Source organism: Daphnia magna, linkage group LG7 (assembly GCF_020631705.1).
Source record: "Daphnia magna isolate NIES linkage group LG7, ASM2063170v1.1, whole genome shotgun sequence".
Lineage (NCBI taxonomy): Eukaryota > Metazoa > Arthropoda > Branchiopoda > Diplostraca > Daphniidae > Daphnia > Daphnia magna.
Window position 1 is genome coordinate 13286331 of NC_059188.1, and position 22342 is coordinate 13308672.

General features: G+C 42.6%; 9 protein-coding genes across 11 annotated transcripts; 3 read left to right on the forward strand and 6 right to left on the reverse strand.

Annotated features, from left to right (window-relative positions):
* Positions 1-2533: 2533 nt before the first annotated feature.
* On the forward strand, positions 2534-3966 carry LOC123474016. The gene has a single exon (XM_045175799.1). It carries the CDS (start codon positions 2756-2758, stop codon positions 3749-3751), a length of 996 nt encoding a protein of 331 aa, XP_045031734.1. The 5' UTR covers positions 2534-2755; the 3' UTR covers positions 3752-3966.
* A 730-nt stretch (positions 3967-4696) lies between these two features.
* LOC116925992 (peptidylglycine alpha-hydroxylating monooxygenase) lies at positions 4697-6623 on the reverse strand. The gene is made up of 7 exons (XM_032932748.2): positions 6487-6623; positions 6260-6411; positions 5956-6189; positions 5818-5882; positions 5631-5749; positions 5417-5567; positions 4697-5344 (listed from the first exon to the last, which is right to left on the reverse strand). Exons 1-7 carry the CDS (start codon positions 6619-6621, stop codon positions 4806-4808), a joined length of 1395 nt encoding a protein of 464 aa, XP_032788639.2. The 5' UTR covers positions 6622-6623; the 3' UTR covers positions 4697-4805.
* A 385-nt stretch (positions 6624-7008) lies between these two features.
* LOC116926000 lies at positions 7009-8330 on the reverse strand. The gene is made up of 2 exons (XM_032932764.2): positions 8203-8330; positions 7009-8122 (listed from the first exon to the last, which is right to left on the reverse strand). The coding sequence occupies exons 1-2, from the start codon at positions 8203-8205 to the stop codon at positions 7043-7045; spliced, it is 1083 nt and encodes a 360-aa protein (XP_032788655.2). The 5' UTR covers positions 8206-8330; the 3' UTR covers positions 7009-7042.
* On the forward strand, positions 8115-10071 carry LOC116925990 (alpha-(1,3)-fucosyltransferase C). The gene is made up of 3 exons (XM_032932744.2): positions 8115-8429; positions 8529-8706; positions 8786-10071. Exons 1-3 carry the CDS (start codon positions 8170-8172, stop codon positions 9977-9979), a joined length of 1632 nt encoding a protein of 543 aa, XP_032788635.2. The 5' UTR covers positions 8115-8169; the 3' UTR covers positions 9980-10071.
* Positions 10072-10846: 775 nt separating this feature from the next.
* On the forward strand, positions 10847-12519 carry LOC116925998 (glucoside xylosyltransferase 2). 2 transcript variants are annotated; one of them, XM_032932760.2, is made up of 5 exons: positions 10847-11439; positions 11533-11725; positions 11811-12009; positions 12118-12245; positions 12316-12519. In XM_032932760.2, the coding sequence occupies exons 1-5, from the start codon at positions 11002-11004 to the stop codon at positions 12330-12332; spliced, it is 975 nt and encodes a 324-aa protein (XP_032788651.2). In that variant the 5' UTR covers positions 10847-11001; the 3' UTR covers positions 12333-12519. The 2 variants fall into 2 exon arrangements, with proteins under 2 accessions (XP_032788651.2, XP_032788650.2); XM_032932759.2 differs by having other exon boundaries at positions 10849-11439; positions 12118-12241.
* A 2809-nt stretch (positions 12520-15328) lies between these two features.
* Positions 15329-16676, reverse strand: LOC116926001 (glycoprotein-N-acetylgalactosamine 3-beta-galactosyltransferase 1). 2 transcript variants are annotated; one of them, XM_032932767.2, is made up of 5 exons: positions 16316-16676; positions 16097-16238; positions 15767-16032; positions 15538-15707; positions 15329-15465 (listed from the first exon to the last, which is right to left on the reverse strand). In XM_032932767.2, the coding sequence occupies exons 1-5, from the start codon at positions 16674-16676 to the stop codon at positions 15355-15357; spliced, it is 1050 nt and encodes a 349-aa protein (XP_032788658.2). In that variant the 3' UTR covers positions 15329-15354. The 2 variants fall into 2 exon arrangements, with proteins under 2 accessions (XP_032788658.2, XP_045032285.1); XM_045176350.1 differs by having other exon boundaries at positions 15355-15707.
* A 294-nt stretch (positions 16677-16970) lies between these two features.
* LOC116925995 (lactosylceramide 4-alpha-galactosyltransferase) lies at positions 16971-18158 on the reverse strand. The gene has a single exon (XM_032932756.2). It carries the CDS (start codon positions 18156-18158, stop codon positions 16971-16973), a length of 1188 nt encoding a protein of 395 aa, XP_032788647.2.
* Positions 18159-19886: 1728 nt separating this feature from the next.
* LOC116926004 lies at positions 19887-20776 on the reverse strand. The gene has a single exon (XM_032932770.2). The coding sequence runs from the start codon at positions 20774-20776 to the stop codon at positions 19940-19942; it is 837 nt and encodes a 278-aa protein (XP_032788661.2). The 3' UTR covers positions 19887-19939.
* A 452-nt stretch (positions 20777-21228) lies between these two features.
* On the reverse strand, positions 21229-22319 carry LOC116926003 (methyltransferase-like protein 24). The gene has a single exon (XM_032932769.2). It carries the CDS (start codon positions 22317-22319, stop codon positions 21312-21314), a length of 1008 nt encoding a protein of 335 aa, XP_032788660.2. The 3' UTR covers positions 21229-21311.
* Between the last annotated feature and the right edge of the window lie 23 nt (positions 22320-22342).

A 22342-nucleotide genomic window follows, 5' to 3' on the forward strand; every position in this document is an offset into this window, starting at 1 on the left:
GTTGGAGTTTATTGCGTTCCATTGTGAAACTGGATGTGATTTTACGTCACCCATGGTGAACAGTGTGTGGAACAAACGCGTCAAAACAGGTGGAGAATGTGATGGTGGGATACGCCACGTCAGCAGAAGGCCAAAGGTAGGTGACCGAGACCAGATCTATGTTTGTTCTTTGACCGCCTTTAGCCCGGTTTGAAGGCCTTCATGCCTTCCACCAACAAGTTTGAATAGAAATCTAAAACTGGAAACGGAACAGGCGTAAAAGTCACGTACCCTTTCAATCATCTGCAAGGCTTCTTGGGTTCAACGATCCGGTTCACTTTGGGGCCGTTCACATATGACGTCACGGACTTTTTGACGATTTTACACCCCCCCTCCCCCCTTCGTCACAATTCGTCACAGCAGGTCTACCCCCCCTCTAATATGACGTCACAAAGTCAGATACCCCCCTCCCTTTTTAAAAATTGTTTAAGCCACTAAAAATTCTCTTGAATATCAGATTCTCTTGAATATCAGACAGCAACCCTTTCTTGTCCCGATCTTGTAGCATGCAAATGTCTGAATTTAAACAATCAATCTCTTTTTGCAGCTGTAGCTGAACATGAGGGACATATCTATTACACTTTAATTGAGCTGGTGAATCAATAGGCTTTACTGTGTTGATGCCTTCAGAAACAGTTTCAACATCGTGGTCGGGTTCATCAAATAGTGATGAATTGGGGGCGAATTCTAATGTTGGTGACGATGAATTTGTTTCTTTATCTGACTTTTTAGGAATTAATGCCTTAGCCCAAGTTTGCATCAGGCCACCTTCAGCTCTCATTGAAATTGCTCGATATTCTTTCAGCAAAATGGCAATTTTGCCGGGCAAAATTGGCCGGCCCCTGCATCGTTTTTGATTTCGTTCCATTTTTTAATGACGTCTTCTTGACAAGACTTTCTACTCTTAGTTCTCTCGAAAGCGCTAACATAGCCTTTAAAAAGAGACTGATATAGTTCGTTTTTGTTCATTATTTTCTTAATTGGTCAAGCAAACAAGGTGCTGACAATCACTTTGCTCTAACGATCCAGAAAAACTAAAAGAAATTTAGGAAGTTGCCAACATATCCCATTTGGTGGCGCTTGTGTAGTGCCTTGTGACGTCCCACTGTGAATACTCCCCCTACCCCCCCTCGTCACAATTCGTCATACAAGGTGCACCCCCTCCCCCCCCCTCGGCTCGTGACGTCATTTGTGAACGGCCCCTTTGTATGCCAATACAACAAAACAAAACAAAAAACCGTGCTCACGCGCCTCTTAATTTGGTCACTTATCGCATTGTACAAGAAAAATGTGTGGCGGGTCTCTCGCCCTTGCAAGCGAGCTAGACTTGCGCAGCTAAAGTCTAATGTAGAATATTTTTGTTGTTGTTTTGTTTTGTTTTTATTCTGCGTTATTGGGAATCAGCGACTAGCACCAAAACCAAGTAACAATAACTAGAAGAAGGTAGTGCTGGTGGTCTATACGATGAACTGCCATCACGCATAGCGATTCTGATGGCATTTTAATTCCAATGTCCATGGCAGATAACGTGGGGATCGACGCATAAAAAAAGTTGGAGCCCGTGATGGTGGGAAACGCCTCGTCAGAAGGCTAAAAGTAGTTCAACGAGCCCAGACTATACTTTTACTATCTCTTTTACTTGATGATGTCTTTTACCGTTTGCACAGTAGGCTACTTATTGCGTATATAGTATTCATAAAAGTGTTTATTTTAAGCCGTTGTGAAAATGTTGTGTTCTTTTACAGCTACGTACGTAGTCCGACGATTTCTTTACATCATCTTATATGCACGTTCACCTACGGTTTGTTTTCTGATGTGTGTGTGTGTACGTGCAGCCTACGTGCATGCGATAATATTGTAACGTGTGGGTGGCAACGTTACGTTTCCCAAACGTGACAATATGTAGATGGGATGGCGGTGCAATCTTGACATTTTCTTTTGTTTCTGGTTTGTTTGGAAAGAGAACGGTTGATCCCGTAGAAAAATAATCCCCGCAATTTCGAGATATTCAAACACCCAAAGAGTTTAAGTCTGGATTGCTTTTCATCTTCCTCGGTCAAAGCCTTTGGCCGAGTCCAATGCCTGGAGCTTTTTTGGATGCCTAGATTCCCCGCAGCGGCGTACGCTTTCCCCTTAATCTTTTTATAATCAACGTTTTTGATGCATCGAATTAGGTATCACGACGTTGTCATTTCATACGTCTACAATTCTTCCGGGTACTAGTGAATTATAGACTAGCTTTGTGCTACTCCGTTGCCTATCGGCTAATTTTTTTTGTAATTTTTGAGAGTTGTCTGGGATTCCCCGGTTGGCAAACACGCACCATTCAAATCGATTGAAAGATCGCTCTGCCCATTCCATGTGCGTGCATCGCCATCAATCATACCAAGATGATTGCTTTCTGATGGCGTTATAATCACACGAGCTTTATATATGCTCAAACCGTATAGTGTGTTTGCAGCCTCGCCATCCTGCCCATTTCCAGCCGAGGGTTTCTAGTGAATATTGATCGACTCGCCTAACTCTTGATTTGCTCTCCGTGTTTTTCCTTTGCCCTCCCAGCAGCCATTTGCGACCGGGTTCAACTAGCTCTTGTCGTGTGTCGTCCTTCAACCTCCCAACACCCATCCCGTCTCTTTGTTTTGTTCCATATAAATCATGATGTTTCGCTCTAGGAAGCGAACAGTGTAGAAAATCCCCGTCCACCGGATTGATCATGTTCCGAGTGTTACGTTCACTGCTCATGACGCGCCGGTTTGGCGAGAATATAACGATGAAGAGCACTGATGTGCCTTTCTTTGTTATCGTCGCCATTACAGTAATAGGCCTATGTCTGATGCCATTTCTAGCGAGTACGATCGCCAACGTGAGTTGGAAACTCAACTGGCATTTTGGACTCATCGAAAAGGACGGCCATTTCAAATTTCAGCGCTGGCATTTTCCTAAAGATTTTCAATTCGAGGCTGACGCGTCTATCGAAAAGATCATCAACTACTTCCAATGGTCGAACAGTTCATCCTGTGAATTGGCCCGAGACTTTGGTGGCACACTGTCCGTCAGAACACTGTACAACGAACTGGAAGGACGAACGTCCGTTTGCTTCAACCCAAAGGAAATCGCTCCTTCCTTGAGCGGATGCCTCGTCTATGCGTTCAACGTCAACGACGAATGGTCTTTCGAGAAGGCCATGGCGGCCTACGGTTGCCAAGTCTTTGTCTTCAATCCTAGAACGCATGATGACGTTAGCGACCGCAATCGTAGGCTGAATATCCGTTTCTTCCCCTTCAAATTGGGCAGCAAATCCTTTGATAGCTGGGCCGGTGAGACGCAGAGATCCACCAAAACGCTGGGCGACATTTATGAGAAGCTGTCGATATGGCACGGCGAAGAGTCCATCATCGATTACCTGAAACTCGACATCGAATGGGGCGAATGGCACATCCTACCCCAAATCATCGAGTCGGGCATGATGGACAAGGTGCGCCAGCTGGCCGTGGAAATCCATCTTCCGTACAGGGCGCCGTTTTTTGAACGTGGCCAAAGTTTAGCTCAGTTCAGGCGTTTGGCCAATATTGTTCGAGCTGTCGAGAATTGCGGAATGGTGCGCTTTAATTCAAAGGCTGACCTGTCCTTCCAGGGAACAATCCCGGCCCTGAATTTCAGCGGCCCGTTGGCTTATGAAATCACTTGGTACAACAGCCGTTTCCTTTAACTTGTGTATACCGGTTATCTTTTAACACATCTAACTTGACAAGCCCCGGAATGAAAACTATTTTTTTAAAATGTCACCCTCCAAGATTTTCTATGTAGTGGCCTACGCTAATTTTCTATACGTATACATTTGCCTTTAATGCAAAATTGTCACGAATCGTTAAACTCGGGCCGGGTGTCTTTCATAAAAATTTCCCAATACAAGTTAAACAGTTATATGTTTTGACGATCTGATTCGTTGAGATTTTTCAACATTTTTTGTTTTCCAAGTGTTTATTTCTTAAGTAATGTCGTCACTATAAATCAATGTGTTTAAGATTAGAGGCGCACCCTAACATGATTTACGAAAAGAAACGACGATTAAAGAACCAAACCTAAAGTCCTATGCGCGCTATCACGCTTCTCAATGCGGGCATTTATGATAATGAGCGCTAATGAGTTTCGTGGTCATGCAATTTCAAAAAGGAATTCGATTTGTTTGTTTTTTTTCTGTATAAGAACGAAATCTACGTAGATCAGCTTCGTGCTATAGTATAGAGCTATAGACCCGGGATTTAATCTATGGTGTAGAACCCTTTAATATCCCCGCCTAGCAACGAAACTCACTCACAACAACTAGAAGAAGGTAGTGCTAGTGGTCCACATGCCATGACTTTGCCATCACTCAGATCTCAATTCTGATGGCATTTGAATGACACGAGCCGCCCCACAAATCTGATATAGACTTGCGACCTCTTGCCCGTTTCCATCGGTGTATATCGTATACCTCGTGAATACGAACGGACTCGTTGAACTCACTTGGTACAACAGCCGTTTCCTTTGTACCGGTTATCGCCGTTCCTTTGTAACTTGTATACCGGTTATCGTTGAACATAGCTAACCTGACATAACTAGAATGTGATACCGTGACCACCCAAAATATAAACTATGCGATGCGATTGAGAAATTCTTTTTCATTTTCTTCTTCGAGTGTTTATTTTTTGAGGAATGCCGTCCTTTAAATCAATGTGTTGTACTGGGCTACTATAGCACCCTGTCGGTGCTAAAATTAAGATTTACGAAAAGAAACGACGAATAAAGAACAAAATGGACCAAAAATGATCCTCACGCCGTTTCTTTTTTACAGTCACGTCCTGATTGGCCGCTTTAATCGCCGCTTTATTCTCCTTTTCATTGAGAGTCTCCTCTTTTCCTGGAACAACATTCATCGCCAGTGGCTGCTCTTGTTTCGTCGTCTCCTCCGGAGTTTGATGCTCGTGATGCACTTGACTGGCCAACTGGAAGGTATCTTGCTCTTCAATTTGTGACTGATTTTTTAATTGATAATCTTCTTCGTTCTTGTTATGATCGACGTGAATGATCGGCTCCTCTTCGCTAATTGTGGAATTGGTCCGCAGTTGGTGATTCATCTTCCCATGGATGGCGTAAGCCTCCAGCATCGGATTGGATGGAAGCGGTTGAATAGAATCGGCTGGATAGGCTCGATTTTGCTCGTCATTGCAGTAGTATCCGCACGATTGGAATTCCGTCCCGTTGTCCGCGTTCGTGTAGTACATCATGTAAACGTTGCACATCTCATCGGACGACGACAGGCCTTTGTTGTCGAGCAAACAAATCTCTGATTTTGGATGATTGGAATGAATGATAGAAGAAATTCAGTGCACACCTGCGTACGTGAAGGTATTTTTGCCGAGTGAACTATAAGTGCATCTCATTAAAATCTCATCTCCTTTGGTCATGGCGAATTCGCGTGTCGTCGGATAAAACGCCTGTGGCCATTGCGGATTTCCTTTGACAATCAACTCTGTCGCTTGCGTCTACAATGAATGGGTCATTTGAACATGGCCGGAAGATGAATAAGAAAGGCCCAAAAATAATACCTTGGGATTGTACTTGTAGCTGGTGACGACCGTGCCCAGTCCGTGGGCGTGGACGCGGGCCGCAAAAATGTGAATAGGAACCGTCACGTCGATCGGGCAGCAAATGTCGGAATTGACAACTGAAAACAGACCCGCAAAATGTGTTCACCTACTGTACATAGCTGACGATTAAACTTTAATGTCGTACCAGCTTGATGAGGTGGGATCTCTGGCAATGCCAACATCAACAGGATGCCGGCAATGTATTTTTGCCTGATTGAATTAAGAAAAGCCGTCGTTATAATCCAATGAAAATTTAAATGTTTGTGTCAGGTGCTGCACGTACGGTTCGCTGGTTATCTCGAGATCCAGTCCGCTGTAATCCCGCACTCCTGGCGGCAGCTTATTGGCGTAATGCACCTGAATAATCAGGTACTTAACTCTCGATTTGCCAGTGCCGCCAATACGGAAGCCAACCGATGGAGGCAGACGAGTGCCATCCGCATTTTTCGCCCAGGCGTACAAGATTCTCGTCGGGCCCGAACAAGACACTTTTCCAGTTCCGTGAGAGCCACATTTCCTACGTGCATTTTTACCATATGAATAATTGAATGTATTGGTATTGTGAAAAACAAAAGGCAAATTTATACCAGGAAGGCGTGGATGAATCGGACATGTCGCCGGCGCATCCGCTGAGAATCATGTGATGAGCTCGTTCTGCTGTCCCCTCCACCCGGAATTGGGTAATGAACATTTCTTTCTCTGGGTCCAATTTGAATGCCGTGCAAATGTAATCGTCATCCTGTGCGAATCATTATCAATCACCTCATCGCTGAAATAGCCTTTATACTGCGAGTGCAGTGGCAAAAAGTCTTACCATTGTGGCGATGGCACCAGGCATCCGCAGCTGGTACGTATTGGTGCCGGCCAAAGGTTGCGGCATGTCAGCGAAGCCGTGCGAATGATTGACACCACCGCACACAACGGTAATTAAAAATAGCCAAAAAGACATAACGTCGGAGTTTTTTTGTTCCAGTTTCCACAGTGGAAATCAAGAGACACTGATCAAGGTGAAACGGGGAACGGTGACTGTTGTTTTGACTCTGCTAGAGTCGGGAGTCGGACGAGTGATTGCAAACTAAAAAAAGACGAGGTATTCAGTAATTATATATTTTTTTCAAAATTCAAACCAAAGTCATTGCGCTTTCAAGGTGAACCGGTGGAACGTGAGGCTAAAACGAGCTGGCCTTTTGCACTGAACCCTCTGCTTTAATGATGCCCTGGAACGAAAACCCATTGCCATGGACCTTGAAAACATCATTTCCTAAATTGCTTCAAATTACAAAAAGAGTAATCTTCATTTTGAAAATTTAATCAGCGCATGTATTATGAAGACAAGTGTGATCGAACGTGTTTCTTTTATTTTTAACAATTCAACAGGGGAAGTTAATGGATGCGGCCAACGTGAATGGACAATGGTTCGCCAACAGACTCGAGTACACCGAATCACGTAGATTTCGTTTCATGTATCCCATTGAATCCCACGTCACCAAAACAGCACCATGGGCCTCTACAGATTTCTTGATCATTTCATCTTCAGTTCCGCTAGTTATCGCGAGTCTCATCCGACGCCAATGAGACGAATTTAAAGACGGCAAGAAGACGTCTTCTTCGTCAATGAATCGGACATCTAGGCATCGATTTTCAAAATGTTCATCCGGCTCATTGACCCCGCAGATTCGACTCACGCTGGCCTCTATCGCCGCCCCAAACCGTCTGCCGTTCGGTGCTTCTTTCGAGTCCATATTGGCCATGTTCAGGATCACTTCGTCTATCAAATGATGACCGTGAATCAAATGCAACATCTTAGCAGTGACTCTACCGTCCAGGCTGTTTCTATCGCTGCGCTTAACGACGAAAAAATTGTTCCATTTCATCCAATTGAGAGGCTTGATGGTGACGACGCTATCCAAGTCGAGCAAGAGGCCGCCACCTCTGAAAAGCGAAACGGAACGGAAATAATCTGACAATTGGGTGCCATTTTGCTGCCATTTTGCTGACATGTACCAGCCAAAGAGGGCCGTGTTGTTGAAGTATTGCATTTCGTCTGACAGTTGGATGATTTCCACGTTATTGTAACTTCGCAATACGTTGAGCCAAGCGTCTGACCGAGATCCGCTGTCCTCAAATGGCTGTCGCATAAACAGTTGAACTGAACGGGTTGGATTGTTCTTAGCAGCTGATTCGATGGCGCAGCTTTGCCTGGCGTTCAAACAGCCGCGCCCACTCGTTTCGTGCATAACGATGCGTCGGTTATCGATGGCCTCGAGATAACCGTGTTGCCATTGGACAATTTTGACGGCATGTTCTGCCGAGTGGCCCTTTGATTGGTCCTGACTGATTGCCTTCGTCAACTCACCAGAGGGGAATGCAATCAGCCACAGGTGACAGGTGAGAATAATGGCGACTGCAGTAGCGATGATCGCCTGCGTCAACCTGTAGGATCGCTGCACCTTTTTAATATCATTTCATCAAAATTGATTAAGTTAAATAGTGATCAATGGTTATGAGTACAAATGGGATGTTAACTTGCCATAACAAAGTATTTTGTCTTCAAAATTTTCGACTGCTGGACGGTCTGGAGGAGAACCGAGGGAACTCTACAACTGGCCACAACAGTGTGAGCTCCGCCTTCTTTCAAAAACTTGGCTTTCCACTGTGGCGCACTGAGACTAGTCGTCTATATCGTCTACTTAATTTTAAAGCGTGCTCACTCCAAGTAACGAAGCGGATTTGGAATTGGATCGTGTCCAACAAACTGTAAGTTTCCTATATGAACAGACAATTGTCTCGACTGGTTTAAACTGAATCTTGTTGTCGTCTTGATGATTCGTTGTTCACAACAACAGATCCGTCAAGTTCACGTTGCAAACGATACGCGATGGAAAACGCCAAGAAACTGACGTTGCTGGCCCGTCGACGACTCCGCCTTAACTGCCCGAGGAAAACAATAGGCAACGCCCAACATTTCCTCCTCACTGCCTTGGCTTGTGCCGTTTTTCTGCTATTTTGTGTTGTCCTCTACACCAATGTTTCGGTATACTCAATTCAATTTTCACTTTTCTTTAATACCAGCCTGGCACTTTGTGTAAATGATTTGCCAAATTATTATGTAGGAAGAGGATGCGAGAATGAAAAGATCAATCATTTCAGTCAGTCGAGATGAGGAAAGGATCGAATCAAATGACGTAAAGACGTCCGAACGAGAGACTGATAGACGCAAAGTCAACAAACTGATTTTGTTCTGGACACAGTATTTCGGTACAAGAGGTTACGAATTCAAACTGGGACAAGAAGGCTTTGCTGAAGCAAGTTGTCCAATACGAAATTGCCTCTTGACGACCGACCGGACCCTGTTCAACGTCAGCGATGCAGTCATTTTTCACGTCAACGATTTCGATGAAAGAGATTTGCCAGACCCACGACATCGTCGACCGCACCAACGATTCATTTTTTACAATTACGAAACAATGGTCGAGTTTGAGGACTATCCCATGTTCACTCAAACTAAACATTTCTTTAATTGGACCATGACTTATCGACGAGATTCAGACATTTACGATGTCCGGCCGTACGGTTCGCTTAGACGGCGGACAGATGCTCATCTCTCACCGTCCAACATGCCCATCAGACTCACAACGGACACACTACCACCTGATCCAGCCTCGCTGATAACGACATTCTTCAACCGTTCAAGGAATCACCCAATTTTAGCCAAAAAGACGAAAATGGTCGCTTGGTTTGTGTCTCGCTGTCACTCCGATAGCCTCAGAGAAGAATATTTCGAACTGGTTGGTCAACATGTGCCCATTGACATTTACGGAGGATGTGGCCCGCTCAAATGTATGCCTTCCAGGAGCGAAAAGTGCGACAAGTTGCTGGACAGCTACAAGTTCTACGTGGCTGCTGAGAATGCCATTTGCGCCGATTACGTTTCAGAGAAATTCTACCGAGCCCTGGCGTCCGACATCGTCGCCATCGTCTACGGAGGAGCCGATTATTCCGCCTACGCTCCACCTACGTCTTACATCGATGTCGCAGATTTTGTTTCACCCAAGGCCTTGGCTGATTATTTGAAGCTTCTACATGAAAACGACGGCCTCTACTTGAAATACTTTGACTGGAAAAAGGATTACAAAGTGGTGAGTCGACCGGCTGACGGTTGGTGTGAACTTTGCGAGAAACTCAACGATCCCAATCAACTTCCCAAAGTTTACAAAGATCTAACCGACTGGTGGTTTCACAAAGACATACCCTGTCTCTCTGGGTATGATTTTCTTACAGCAGGAATACTACAGAATGATGAATAACCAATGAAAGAAAGAGATCCATATACTTTCCTATATGTCAGAATTACAAGCAGAGTAGTGTGAGGATGACGAATAAAAGGTTTCTAGATGTATTTCCAGAAATAAGTACAGTTTGCTGTTGAACCAGTTGAACCAGTTGAACGTGTATACAATAAGTGTTGACATTGTTTCTTATTGCGTCAGAACATCTACCACAGGTTGCATGGAGTCGTAAGTTGTAAATCAGGTACTTTAAGTTTGTAATCCTTAACATTCTTTGGTAACATTGGAATGATAGTTTTGGAATAACTACACAAGGTGAGTTTCACGTGTGCACGCTGGAAGAACAACCTTCTGTAGGTCTACTTATCATTTATCGCCTTCCTTCCAGCCATGTCTTCCCTTGAGCTGTTGGCAACCATGAATCTATATATAATTATTCCAAAACAGGCGTTGCCAACAATGAATAACTTTCGAATAACGATCTAAGTTCCTGACCAAGGTGAAAAGGTACGAATGGAACAATGGACAGGACGCCAAAGAAGGTGCCGCATCACACAAAATATCATCATTAGGCGACCAGCCGAACCTTCTCGACATCGAACGATAAATGACTGTAAACCAAGGTAGAAATGCATGATCTGATTTTGATCGCATGCTGGCATTCATTGATTGGTCGAAATCATTCACGTGTAAGCCGAATTCGCCCATGGCTTCGTCGAACGTCTACTCGTTGTTGATGTAGAAAGAAACAGGCCACCAACAGTTGTTTAGAGGGGACGGGCGGGGTTTTCAGTGAACCAACCAATGTTACTCCCGCTTTCTATGGACTACGTTAAATTTCTAACTTTCCATTGCAATAAAGCTCTTTTCTTGACACCCATAGCATTGTCTATGCGCCGGCCGGGCCCGGGACTGGTCTAAGAGAATACCCACCTACCTTTCTTTAAGCGATCGATTTACCTTCGCAGTCTTTCTGATTGTTGTCTGCGTTGTTGGATTGTCGAGTACGTGCTGCAAAGCCAAGCAGTAAGGTTTCAAGAATGGCTCGTCAAACTCGGCTTGTTCTTTGGACTGCAGCTTTGGGTATATTCTTATTTATTCTGTTACGTTTATTCGGACAACAACCCCATCAAGCTACTCTGTCCTCGTCGTTGGTCTTTCAAAATAAAGAAGATGTCAGTAGCACAGATGAAAAGACACAAGAAATTCACATAGCAGCAATTGTCTGCGGCAATCGTACTACTTTAGGTTTAACTATGATGAAATCTGCTTTGATTATGTGTAGTGATTTCATCAGATTCACGTTGTTTGTCGACAACGAAACAAGCGGTGTCTTGAATGAAACAATACAGCTCTGGCCCGACAACATTTTAAAACGCATGTCTCTCGACATGCGTCCTGTAAGTTACCCTGAAGACAACACTGACGAATGGAACACATTATTCAAACCATGTGCGTCCGTTAAGCTTTTTTTGCCAGTAAGCTCAGGAAGAGATATGTTGCTGGCTGATGCGTATAACGCATCGACACAGCTGTTTTACTTTTCTAATGATTATTTTGTGCTTCAAAAGAGTTTGCTAAAAGAAGTGGATTCAGTATTGTACGTGGATGTTGACACGGTTTTCCTCAGCCCTCCGTTGCATATTTGGCAACACCTGGGCAAAATGAATCATACGCAACTGGTTGCTCTCGGTCCTGAGATGCAGGATCATACAAAAGGATGGTACAACAAATACGCAAGTCATCCATACTACGGGAAATTCGGTACGATATAAATCACGGAATTTCTTTAGTCTATTATACTCGATTATTATACTAATTGATCATCGTCCAATTGACAACTTTATAGCCATAAATTCGGGAGTGATACTGATGAATTTGACGAAAATGCGAAAATTCGGTTGGGAAAAATATGTCGTTCGCGTAAATGAACAGTATAAAAACAGAATAGTGTGGCGTGACCAAGACATCATTAACATCATCTTCCATTTTCATCCCGAAAAACTTTACGTCTATCCTTGCAACTATAACTACATCCCAGTACACTGGTGACAGACTCTCCACGTGAATTCAGTGCTGCTACTACAGCACGAAGAACTGTGGTGTTTGTCTAGTATATAGCTTGATTTGTAATAAAATTTTATTTGTTTTTACAGTTCCATAACGAGCCTTTGTCAGGAAGCTGAACAACAAGGAATCTATATCCTTCATGGATACTATAACGCTTTTATTAACGACCACCTACCCGCGTTAAAGGCAATCTATACTTCCATGCAACAAGTGCGTATGTACCATCGGCTGAAACATGAAGCACAGTAAGAATTGTATATTATTCGTTATATTCTTCTATCTAGCATTCCTTTGGCGATAACTTACAAATGCTGTTCGTCAATATGAAAGAAAACCTTATGAAAACTCCAACTTCAAGTTGCAGAAAAGTGATGAGCTCCATTCTCAAGCTCTTGATGGTTACTTAAATACACGACATTCCTGAGTAAAATATGAATCTTGTTGAATGTACATGTGATGATGTGAAATATACCTACGTACTGTACCTATACGGGTAGCTTCATCATGGGAACGTACACTACCCACACAAAATTTGGAAACACGACGAGTGTTTCCGCGCTTTTAACACGGCGGCTTACGGGCCGAAGTGTCTGCCTTTTTTACGCGATAACTCACGTTTGAGTTATCGCAAAGCAAATCCAAAAAAATCCTCTTGTTGAGGAAAGAATTTCCTTTCACCATGAATTTTTTGAAATTTTTGTGAATAGAAGTTTAGCCCCAAAGTCATAGGTATAAAGTTTGGAAACATCGGCGCGCTCGCCATATGTTTCCATGCTAAAGTGTATGTTACTGAAAAAATTATTAAAAATTCCAATATATGAATTTTTACTTGAAACTTTTACAAACGGTAGACGACATAGTCGTCTACATTTTGACAAAGTTTCAATTTTTTTTTATGAAAGGCTAATTTTGCCGATTTTTTAAATAAACAATGCCGATCAATCTTTCGTGGCGAGGGGACGAAATCATAGCCCGGGGGAAGAATGGAAGGGAAAAGCAAAAGGGGAAGAAAGGGGGAACAGAAGTTCCGACGTACGTTTTTTTTTTAAATCGGCAAAAATCAGCCTTTCATAAAAAAAAATTGAAACTTTGTCAAAATGTAGACGACTATGTCGTCTACCGTTTGTAAAAGTTTCAAGTAAAAATTCATATATTGGAATTTTTAATAATTTTTTCAGTAACATACACTTTAGCATGGAAACATATGGCGAGCGCGCCGATGTTTCCAAACTTTATACCTATGACTTTGGGGCTAAACTTCTATTCACAAAAATTTCAAAAAATTCATGGTGAAAGAAAATTCTTTCCTCAACAAGAAGATTTTTTTGGATTTGCTTTGCGATAACTCAAACGTGAGTTATCGCGTAAAAAAGGCAGACACTTAGGCCCGTAAGCCGCCGTGTTAAAAGCGCGGAAAAACTCGTCGTGTTTCCAAACTTTGTGTGGGTAGTGTAGTACTTTAGGTGAAAATTTTAATAGCCAGTTGAATGTTTCCGATTTATTGGTATGGCAATGTCTCTTAAAAATGAGTCTCGTTTATTATTACAAGTATAGTTTGTCCGCGACGTGATGGCAACCTCAGACGGAGACAACATTCTCGAAAATGTAGGGATAGGTAAGCAACAGGTGAGAAGACAACGCCCCCCTAATTTTACCGAAAATGTGTCCAAACCTTTCCTCTAATTCATCAGCATCCGCAAGGTTCAGAAATCCATTACAGTTTTCGAGAATGAAATTCCCTGCAACGGCGCACCCTTCCTTCTTAATGCGTTTGTGATCTAAATGTTTGATGCTTTACAGTATGTCTCGTGATGTTTCAATTTTCAAACGCGTACGTTGTTTCTTCGGGATGTTGTTGAATTATACTAACGTTTTGCAACTTTCGCCTTCATCCTTCACCCTGTCACCAGCGATTGGCTTTTTGTGTGTTTCGTCACACTAAAAACGGTGTTTTGCTTTACATTAGGAGAAACAGTGCGTAGAATAACAGTTCAACTTTTCCCCGAAGTTGCAATAATTACCATTTAACAAGGCATACGGTTAAAACCCATTATTTTCCACTTTCGTTCTTTGACCGCCTTTAGCCCGGTTTGAAGGCCCATTGCCTTCCCCAAGTTTGAAAATATCGAAATATAAAACTGGAAATCGAACAACATGCGGAGAAAATTCACGTAGGTTAATTCGGTTACCTATCCAAATCTTTTTCAAATCTCCACAGTATGATAATGCGTAGTCTTGAACGGTTAGCACATTTCGCATGTTACTCTTCGCTTGTTCTCTTCGCTTCTCTGTGCGTATGGTTACTTTCTTAGAAGCCCCATAAGCTGAAGTTCGAATTAGATCTTTCTATGCTTTGTGCTTTCACCACATTGCCATAGATTGTTTGCCAGTTCACTGTATTCATATTATTGGTACGGCAATCTTTTTTGAAAATGAATTTCGTTTATATTACAAGTATAGTTGGTCCGCGACGTGGCAACGTCCTACAGGGACAACATTCCCGATAAATATGGGGATAGGTAAGCAACAGATGAGCAAACGACGCCCCCTAGTTTTCTTTAAAAACGTGACGTAACATGATTCAAAGACGTAGAAAAGGGGTTCGTCTTGCAGCACGAGTTTTCAATAGTGTAAACAGACATCATCTTTAATTCTTGTGTTCAATTGCGCTATTTGTGAACCTGGAAGTCAATTTACGGCGTACGTAAACAACGTGAAACCAACGAGCAAAATAGGCGAGGATATCGTGGGACAGAATAAAATCAGAAGGCGACAGATAAGTGACCGAGCCAATTGTTTCCCTGTCCCTGTTCTTTCCCTGCAATTTTAGTACCCTTCTGTCTAATGTCTCACTTGACATTCTTTTTTACCCTATAATTTACATTTGTCTTTATTACGTGTTTCAATTCTGACAATTATTTACCCTTGTTTACGTCGTTAATGATGTCATTTTCAATTTGATGTTCATCGTGTTTGTTAAGTGATTCACTCGTATGTTCCAAACTCTGCGAGAAACTTAACGATCCCAATCAACTTCTCAAAGTCTACAAAAATCTAACTGATTGGTGGTTTCACAAAGACATACGCTGTCTCTCTGCATGGGTATGGTTTTCTTTAAGGCTCATTAGAAATTGATGTAGACTATGCACCTGTGAAAGAAAGAGGTTCATATACTTTCCTATGTCAGAGTTACAAGCTGAGAAGTGTGAGTATGACAAAAGATTTTAGTTGTAGTTCCATGAATATGTACATTATGTTGCTGAACCAGTTGAACGTGTATGCAATAAGTGTTGAAATTGTTTCTTATTGCGTCAGAACATCTACTACAGGTTTGCATGGAGTCGTAACTTGTAAATCAGGTATTCGTATACTTTAAGTTGGTAATCCTTAACGTAGTGAAAAGCCACGGTATATCGTGAGCAGCATTTCATGTCCTGAATTTCATTTATTACCACCAATTTAACCATAGGAACTGTACTGTTCACGAAACAGTTAGTAATACTGACCTCTTTGAGTGGAAAATAGAAGGACCATTCACGAAGCATCCAGTAATCTTCAGGTTTGTATTTCAAATGGCCGCATATCATTTCTTCCAGACTGAATGGCAGAAAACGTTCCTCTTCGTTCTCATCACGAGAATCTTCAGCTGTCACGTTCAACTTTTCTAAACAGCTTCCTGCAGCAACGGTTTTGGTTAGTTACAATGCACGAATCATTGAATCCTGGATGATGTACCTAACTTGGCATCTTCAAGTCCTTCGTGACCAGGTGAGCAGGGACTAGTTTTTTTAGGGGAAGATGTCATCTGCACTTTGTTTGTGACATTGCCAATGCCCAGTTCGACGAAACGACGAATGGCTTCCTTTGTCAAAACGTAGCCTGATCCACCGGACATGAAATGCTTGCCATTATTAGGATTTTCGTACCTAAATCCTAAATGGATTGCTGTCGAAGCGTCGAAAGATGTCAGTAGGTGTCGCATGTTCTCCATCACAGCGTACCTATAATTCACCACAAGAAAATAACGAAATATTGCTACAACATTCAGCGAGAAAGTCTCTTTACGTGTCGTCGTCGGCCTTGTAGAACCATTCAGCTTCATTGAAATGGTGCGTGTAAATGTATTTGAGAGCCTCTTTGGTCTTGCCCCATAAATTGGCGTAGGTATCGTTCACAGGTAAAACGATGGCATCAGGTAACACCTCATCTTTTATGTTTGAAAAGTAAGAAAAAAGTTCCTAATAATTATTCCAATTTATAATTTTAGTTCAAGTTTTAATTTACCTTGAGCGGAACTCATGAACAGTAAGGTGTCGCAACGTTTTCCCCAAGTTTCTCTAATTAAACGAGCTCTGCTGTGAGTTTTGGGAGACGTGACGATCCAGCAGAGAATTCGGTCTCGTTTCTTCAGCGACATTCTGCTGGATGTGTCGCTCATTTGTGATGCTTCCTCTGCAATGAAACTTGTGTCCTCACTGGGGCCTTGCAAATGATCTCGGAAGACTTCCTGATTGTAGCAAGGTGAGTACTCTAAGAAATAAATGGCCACCAAAAGGCCAAGGATGAAACCAACTCCGATTCCAGCTGAGAATCCTCTACACGAAAGAAAAGTTCGCCCCACTATCACTTTGTAATTTCTGAGCATTTGAATTTTTAGTTTAAGTTGGTAGTTCAGAAGGCTCTGTTCATACTTGAGACGTGTCAAAAGCGACTACTTGTCTAACTTTTCTGTAGTACAATCAGCCGAGTGTTTGTTCCTGTGACTCGAAGGCAAATATAGAATGCCGTGGGGCAGTGCGACGCTACTGTAAAAAGGTTTTCCAATTCCTTTTCAAACTCCTGAGTTAATAAACATTAATGTTAGATAAAATAACCATATATTAATGTATATTTATTCGTTTTACATCAAAGGTATACGATACAACAAGAAATGGGCCGTCTACGATAGGAAATCTGAGGCTCTCGAAACAGTTAGCGGACAATGCTGTCGAGCGAGAATCGAGAAAATTTGATTCGAATCAATACGAACTAGTTCATGAACGTAAGCCAATGAATTCCATAAATGAAGACCGTAAGCCTTTCGTATTTTAATTAACGTTTTCACATCCGTCTTGTTTTCATTCTCGTTAAAGATGGCGTCGGAAAACGGGGCCTCGATCGGATAAAAAAATCGATCGGACAAAAGTTTGACGTCTTCGCATTGATTGGTTTTTGAATTGCCCGCCACTACACCGCACATCCTACCCATAACTTCACTCACAAGTGCCGGCCCGTGATAGGCATACGCTTCCGGATCGTATTCGGCGGCCAATAATCGGACGATTTCAGCAGACAGCCAGTGGCCGCGTTCCAGGTGCATCACCCCATTGCTAAACACTTCCAGTCTGCTGCTGCCGTACACCAAACAATTACGGAACACGTCACCTTGGTACGGTTTCAGAGTTAGAATGTCTGTGTCTAAATATAAACCACCACCTTTGTACAACGTCAGGATGCGGATGTAATCGGACAGGTGAGCGACTTCGTGCTGGCTCTCGAGCCATTGCCCGGCCCTGTACCAATCCTGTAACGGTGTGCCACTGAAATAATGATCTTCGTTGAGTAAGATGGCTGCCACGTTAGGGTAGTGTGAGAGTACATCTAACCACGGTGGATTGTGGAACAATGCCGATGGATGACTAGACGATTGTCGGCCGTCACCAAGGCAACCGTCTTTTAATGGCCGGATGAAGAGCTGGACAGGCCGATCGGGATTGTGTTTGGCTGCCGATTCCACAGCGCAACATTGTTGCAAACTGAGTTGATTGCGACCGCTCGTCTCGTGAAAGAAGATCCGTCGATTGATTGTTTCGTTACTAGAAGTGGCGTTGAATGATTTCCATTGATTGGGGCGAAGATTCGGTGTCATGATTAGGCCGTCTGCTGATGGCGGAGTGACTGCCGGAATATTCGTGTCGACGCATAGCAGTAGCTGACGTGAATCTTCAAAAGTATAACGAGAAATCTTTTGGATTGAAAAGATAATCACAATTAAGAAGAGAAACAAGAGGCTTTCTTTCTTGCAACGATTCGCACAATTTATGCACAACAATTTACACAGTTTACTTGGATTGGAACGACAAAACATGGCGACCGTTCATGACCGAACGAAATCTCGAAGCTCGTGAAGCTGCACGTATCAAACGCACACCGGTATGCAAGTCATGCTGTGGCATTGTGGCAAAGAACAAACGAAAGGAGGGAGCCAAAGGCTACATTCTTTTAAAACGAAGTAGGGATGTGAATCAAGAGTTAAGTTAAATTTCACTCGCAATCTACATGTTTTCCTTTTGATTTGTGATTGGAACCCCTCGAGTTACGTTCTAATTGATTAGTTTGAATTTCATATTCAATGCAATCAAAGTCTCGTCAACAACCACCGAACCCTTATGGCATTTTGTTTTTGATATTGAAATTTGAAGGTGTTTCTTACCTGGGGGATAATGACACATTAATGAGAGGCTTCTTGTATTTATAGACTGAGGAATCATGTTCCAGCATTCCAATCCCGACAAGACAATAATGACAGCCATTACTTCATCCTCCTTGAACAGGTACAGTGGCCTTGATAAAACAATATTCTTCATAAAGTAGTTGATACAATTTTGAATTCGTTTTCAGTAAAAACAAGTAAATAGTAGTTTATTATTTAAGTTATTTAGAAATAGGATTGAATATTATGATTTTTAGATCCATAGCGAAAAGGTGTAACTCTGGTCCGGCGCCGCTGCGCTGTCTCCACTTCCTGCTTGCTTTTCCACATATTAGTGCGTTGAACTCGTGCGACATGTAATGGCGACGTCAACCTATAATGTGGGTGTGGGTGTCTCTTTGAAAGAGTTTAGTTCTCTTCCTCGTGTACGCCCACTTTGATTCTCTTTCCGTAAGGTCACAGACTAAGAGGTAAAGACTACGATCTGCTATAAACCCCTTGAAGACATGCACGTCCTATGCCGTATGGTGGCGCGTCGATCAGATGATCTGAAAAGAATTATTTTTCCTCGTCTCCCTGCCGACTTGAGTCTTCACACACCGTAAGTTTGTAATTAAACTACTTAACATTCCAACAATGTTTTTTTTTGTAAATAGAGCTTAGATATTCCCCATTTAGTATTAATTATTCCATATTTTTATGTGTTGTCTACACATGGTCCATAAAATACTTTATTACACCCCCTTTTTCCCATCTGAAAATGGGAAAAAGGGGGTAGGAAAAAGGGAAAAAGGGGGTGGGAAAAAGGGAAAAAGGGGGTGTAATAAAGTATTTTATGGACCATGTGTAGACAACACATAAAAATATGAAATAATTAATACTAAATGGGGAATATCTAAGCTCTATTTACAAAAAAAAACATTGTTGGAATGTTAAGTAGTTTAATTACAAACTTACGGTGTGTGAAGACTCAAGTCGGCAGGGAGACGAGGGAAAATAATTCTTTTCAGATCATCTGATCGACGCGCCACCATACGGCATAGGACGACCATGTCCTTGACCATTCCTCTCAACCCTATCCCAGTTCGTAGTCTTTACCCTCTTAGTCTGTGGTAAGGTTTATATGTGATTTCTGTGTTATTTTCCAGCCTCGAAGTGAGGTTAGATTCTGCCTGTAATTTTAGCCTATTGTGTGCTTTTCACGTTAAGACCTCTGAGCGAGGTTTTCTTTCCCATTTATATCATTCCTCATGCTCTCGTAACTCACAGTTGGATTTCCCTAAGAGAGCTTGGGGCTGCTTACAAGTCATACATTTTGGGACATCAACTGGTTTCTTTCTTCCAAGCTATAGAACAAACTCTTCCTTAAAAGTAGATTGGAGATGTTGTATATTTATAATTGATTCACATTGAGACATTACAAATTTATTTTTTATTTAGGTGGAAACAGATGAATAGTTACTATTATACCATGCAATCTCGTATCCCAAAGATCCCGTCAACGGAAACTGGATGAAAGTACAGACGTACCATGGATTGTATTCGGAATCGAAGCGTACCATTCCCATTTTCTCCATCGATCTTAAAAGCTTGGCCCAGTCACGATGCTGTTCCAACGAAGCCTCAAAGTCCATGTGTACTTCCATGCTTAACTGACGCACTTTGGACAACATGCCGGACGCCATTATATCGGGTAAAGCAACCCATTCGTCGAATTCGATGTCAATTTTTAAATAGTCGATGACCTTACGACCGTGACGGGCAGATAGTTCCTCATAAATGGAGGAAAGCGACCGTATCTTCCAGTTGTAGTCAACGTCGTGCTTGTCTCGATCTCCTAGTCCCCAATTGTAAAAATGGACATTGCCAGGGGTGTGGTCGTGTTGATCCTTGCCCATGGACGGATCAAAAGCAAACACTTGACATCCATACTCTGACATTTGTTCGTCGAAAGACCATTCGTTCTTGATGCCGAAAGAGTAGACGATACATCCACCAGGTTGTGGTGCTAGTTTAGGATCGAGGCAAACCGATTTCTGTCCGTCCCACCCTGATGGATTCTTGTACAAAGTACCACCAAAGTCTTGTACTAATTGACAGGCATTTCGATTGTTCCACATGAAATACTGCATGATTTGACTACCTGTTGAGATGTCTGAGTTCAACAGAGTATCCCAATCGTTTGAAGAATTTGAAACTTCACATTGGCGTTTACCGTAAGACGTGGTGTCTTCTTCGATTGGCAACTGGAACATTTTTCTCGAGACAAGCATTAGCAAGTATAAAGCCAGATACGAAACTAATTAGAGACAATAAGACAAAAAGTCTTTTTGATTTGCTGTTCCTGCCTTGCCCACAATTAACGAATGCCATTTTGATATCGAATTATCGCTCTGTCCAAAAATTAGACTTGCATTCCGGAAGATTAAAGCAAGACGTCAAAAACAAAATCCAGTGGATGCAGTAATAAAAAAGCCAGCCATCTGCTGATGAAAATCCATGTCATCACCCTTTCGATTGTTATAAGACATCGCTGATGGATAGATTTTAGTAACCTTGATGCAAGGCTTATGTTTGCGCATGGGCAGCCACGGAGTCCAAAAGAGCTACAAGGGACAATTTGGATTGGACCAATTATGTTTTGAACAAGTTTCACATGCGTATAAAATAATTTTTCATCTTGCTCAAGGGCCATCTCAAGAATCGATTCCTGTAAACTTTGAACTTCCCAAAAATCAGATAAGAATTTATTGTTCATTTGCTTTTAACAATTTCTGATGTCCACAGGAAGATTCCACGAACACAACATTAAAACAACGGATGCAAAAGGTTACTATTATACCACGCAATCTCGTAACCCAACGGTGCTGACAATGGAAACTTGGTGAAATTTCCAACGTACCACGGATTGTATTCGGAATCGAAGCGGACCATTCCCATTTTCTCCAGCGATCTCAAAAGCTTGGCCCAGACGCGGTGCTCTTCTAGCGACGCGTCTTTGTCCAGGTGAACTTCTATGCCTAATTGACGGATTTTAGATAACATTCCGGAACTGATGATTTCAGGCAATGCTATCCACTCTGAATATTCAACATCAATTTTCAAGTAATCGATTGTTTTGTTGCCGTGACGCGGCGAAAGGATCTTGTAGATGGATGTCAATGAACGAATTGTCCAGTTGAAATGATGGTCATATTCATCGCGATCGCCCAATCCCCAGTCGTGAAAGTGGATGTTACCTGGGCTGTGGTCGTGTGACGTCATCCCTGTCGACGGATCGAATGCAAACACTTCACATCCATAACGAGCCATTGTCTCATCAAAGGACCAGTCATCCTGGATGCCAAAGGAGTAGACGAGACATTTGCCCGGCTTGGGAGCCACTCTCGGATCGATACAGACGGCCTTTTGTCCAGCCAATCCGGATGGATTGTCCATCATCACGCCACCAAAGTCGTGAGATAGCTGACACGAAGAATGGTTAGTCCACATGAGATATTTCACAAGTTGAGCACCAGTTAATGACTCATCGTCCAGTAGAGCATCCCAATCAGTAGATTGGGCATCGCAATCAACGACGTGCTTCTTGTTACTGCTGGACAACGTGTTGGCAATGATGGCTGCCGTCGCTGATTGAAACATTTCTTCCCATTTATACGAGATCTGTTGGCTGCTGAATGAGATGTTGGACGACCACGAAGGACGAAGGACGGTGACGAATATGAGTCCCGATGCCAAAATTGAGATTGCCACGACCAAACTTTTCCTTGTGGACGAGATAATGCGCTTAAAGAGAAGGTAAGGATTAAGTGACATGTCTGTAGTTGGGAGAACCACTG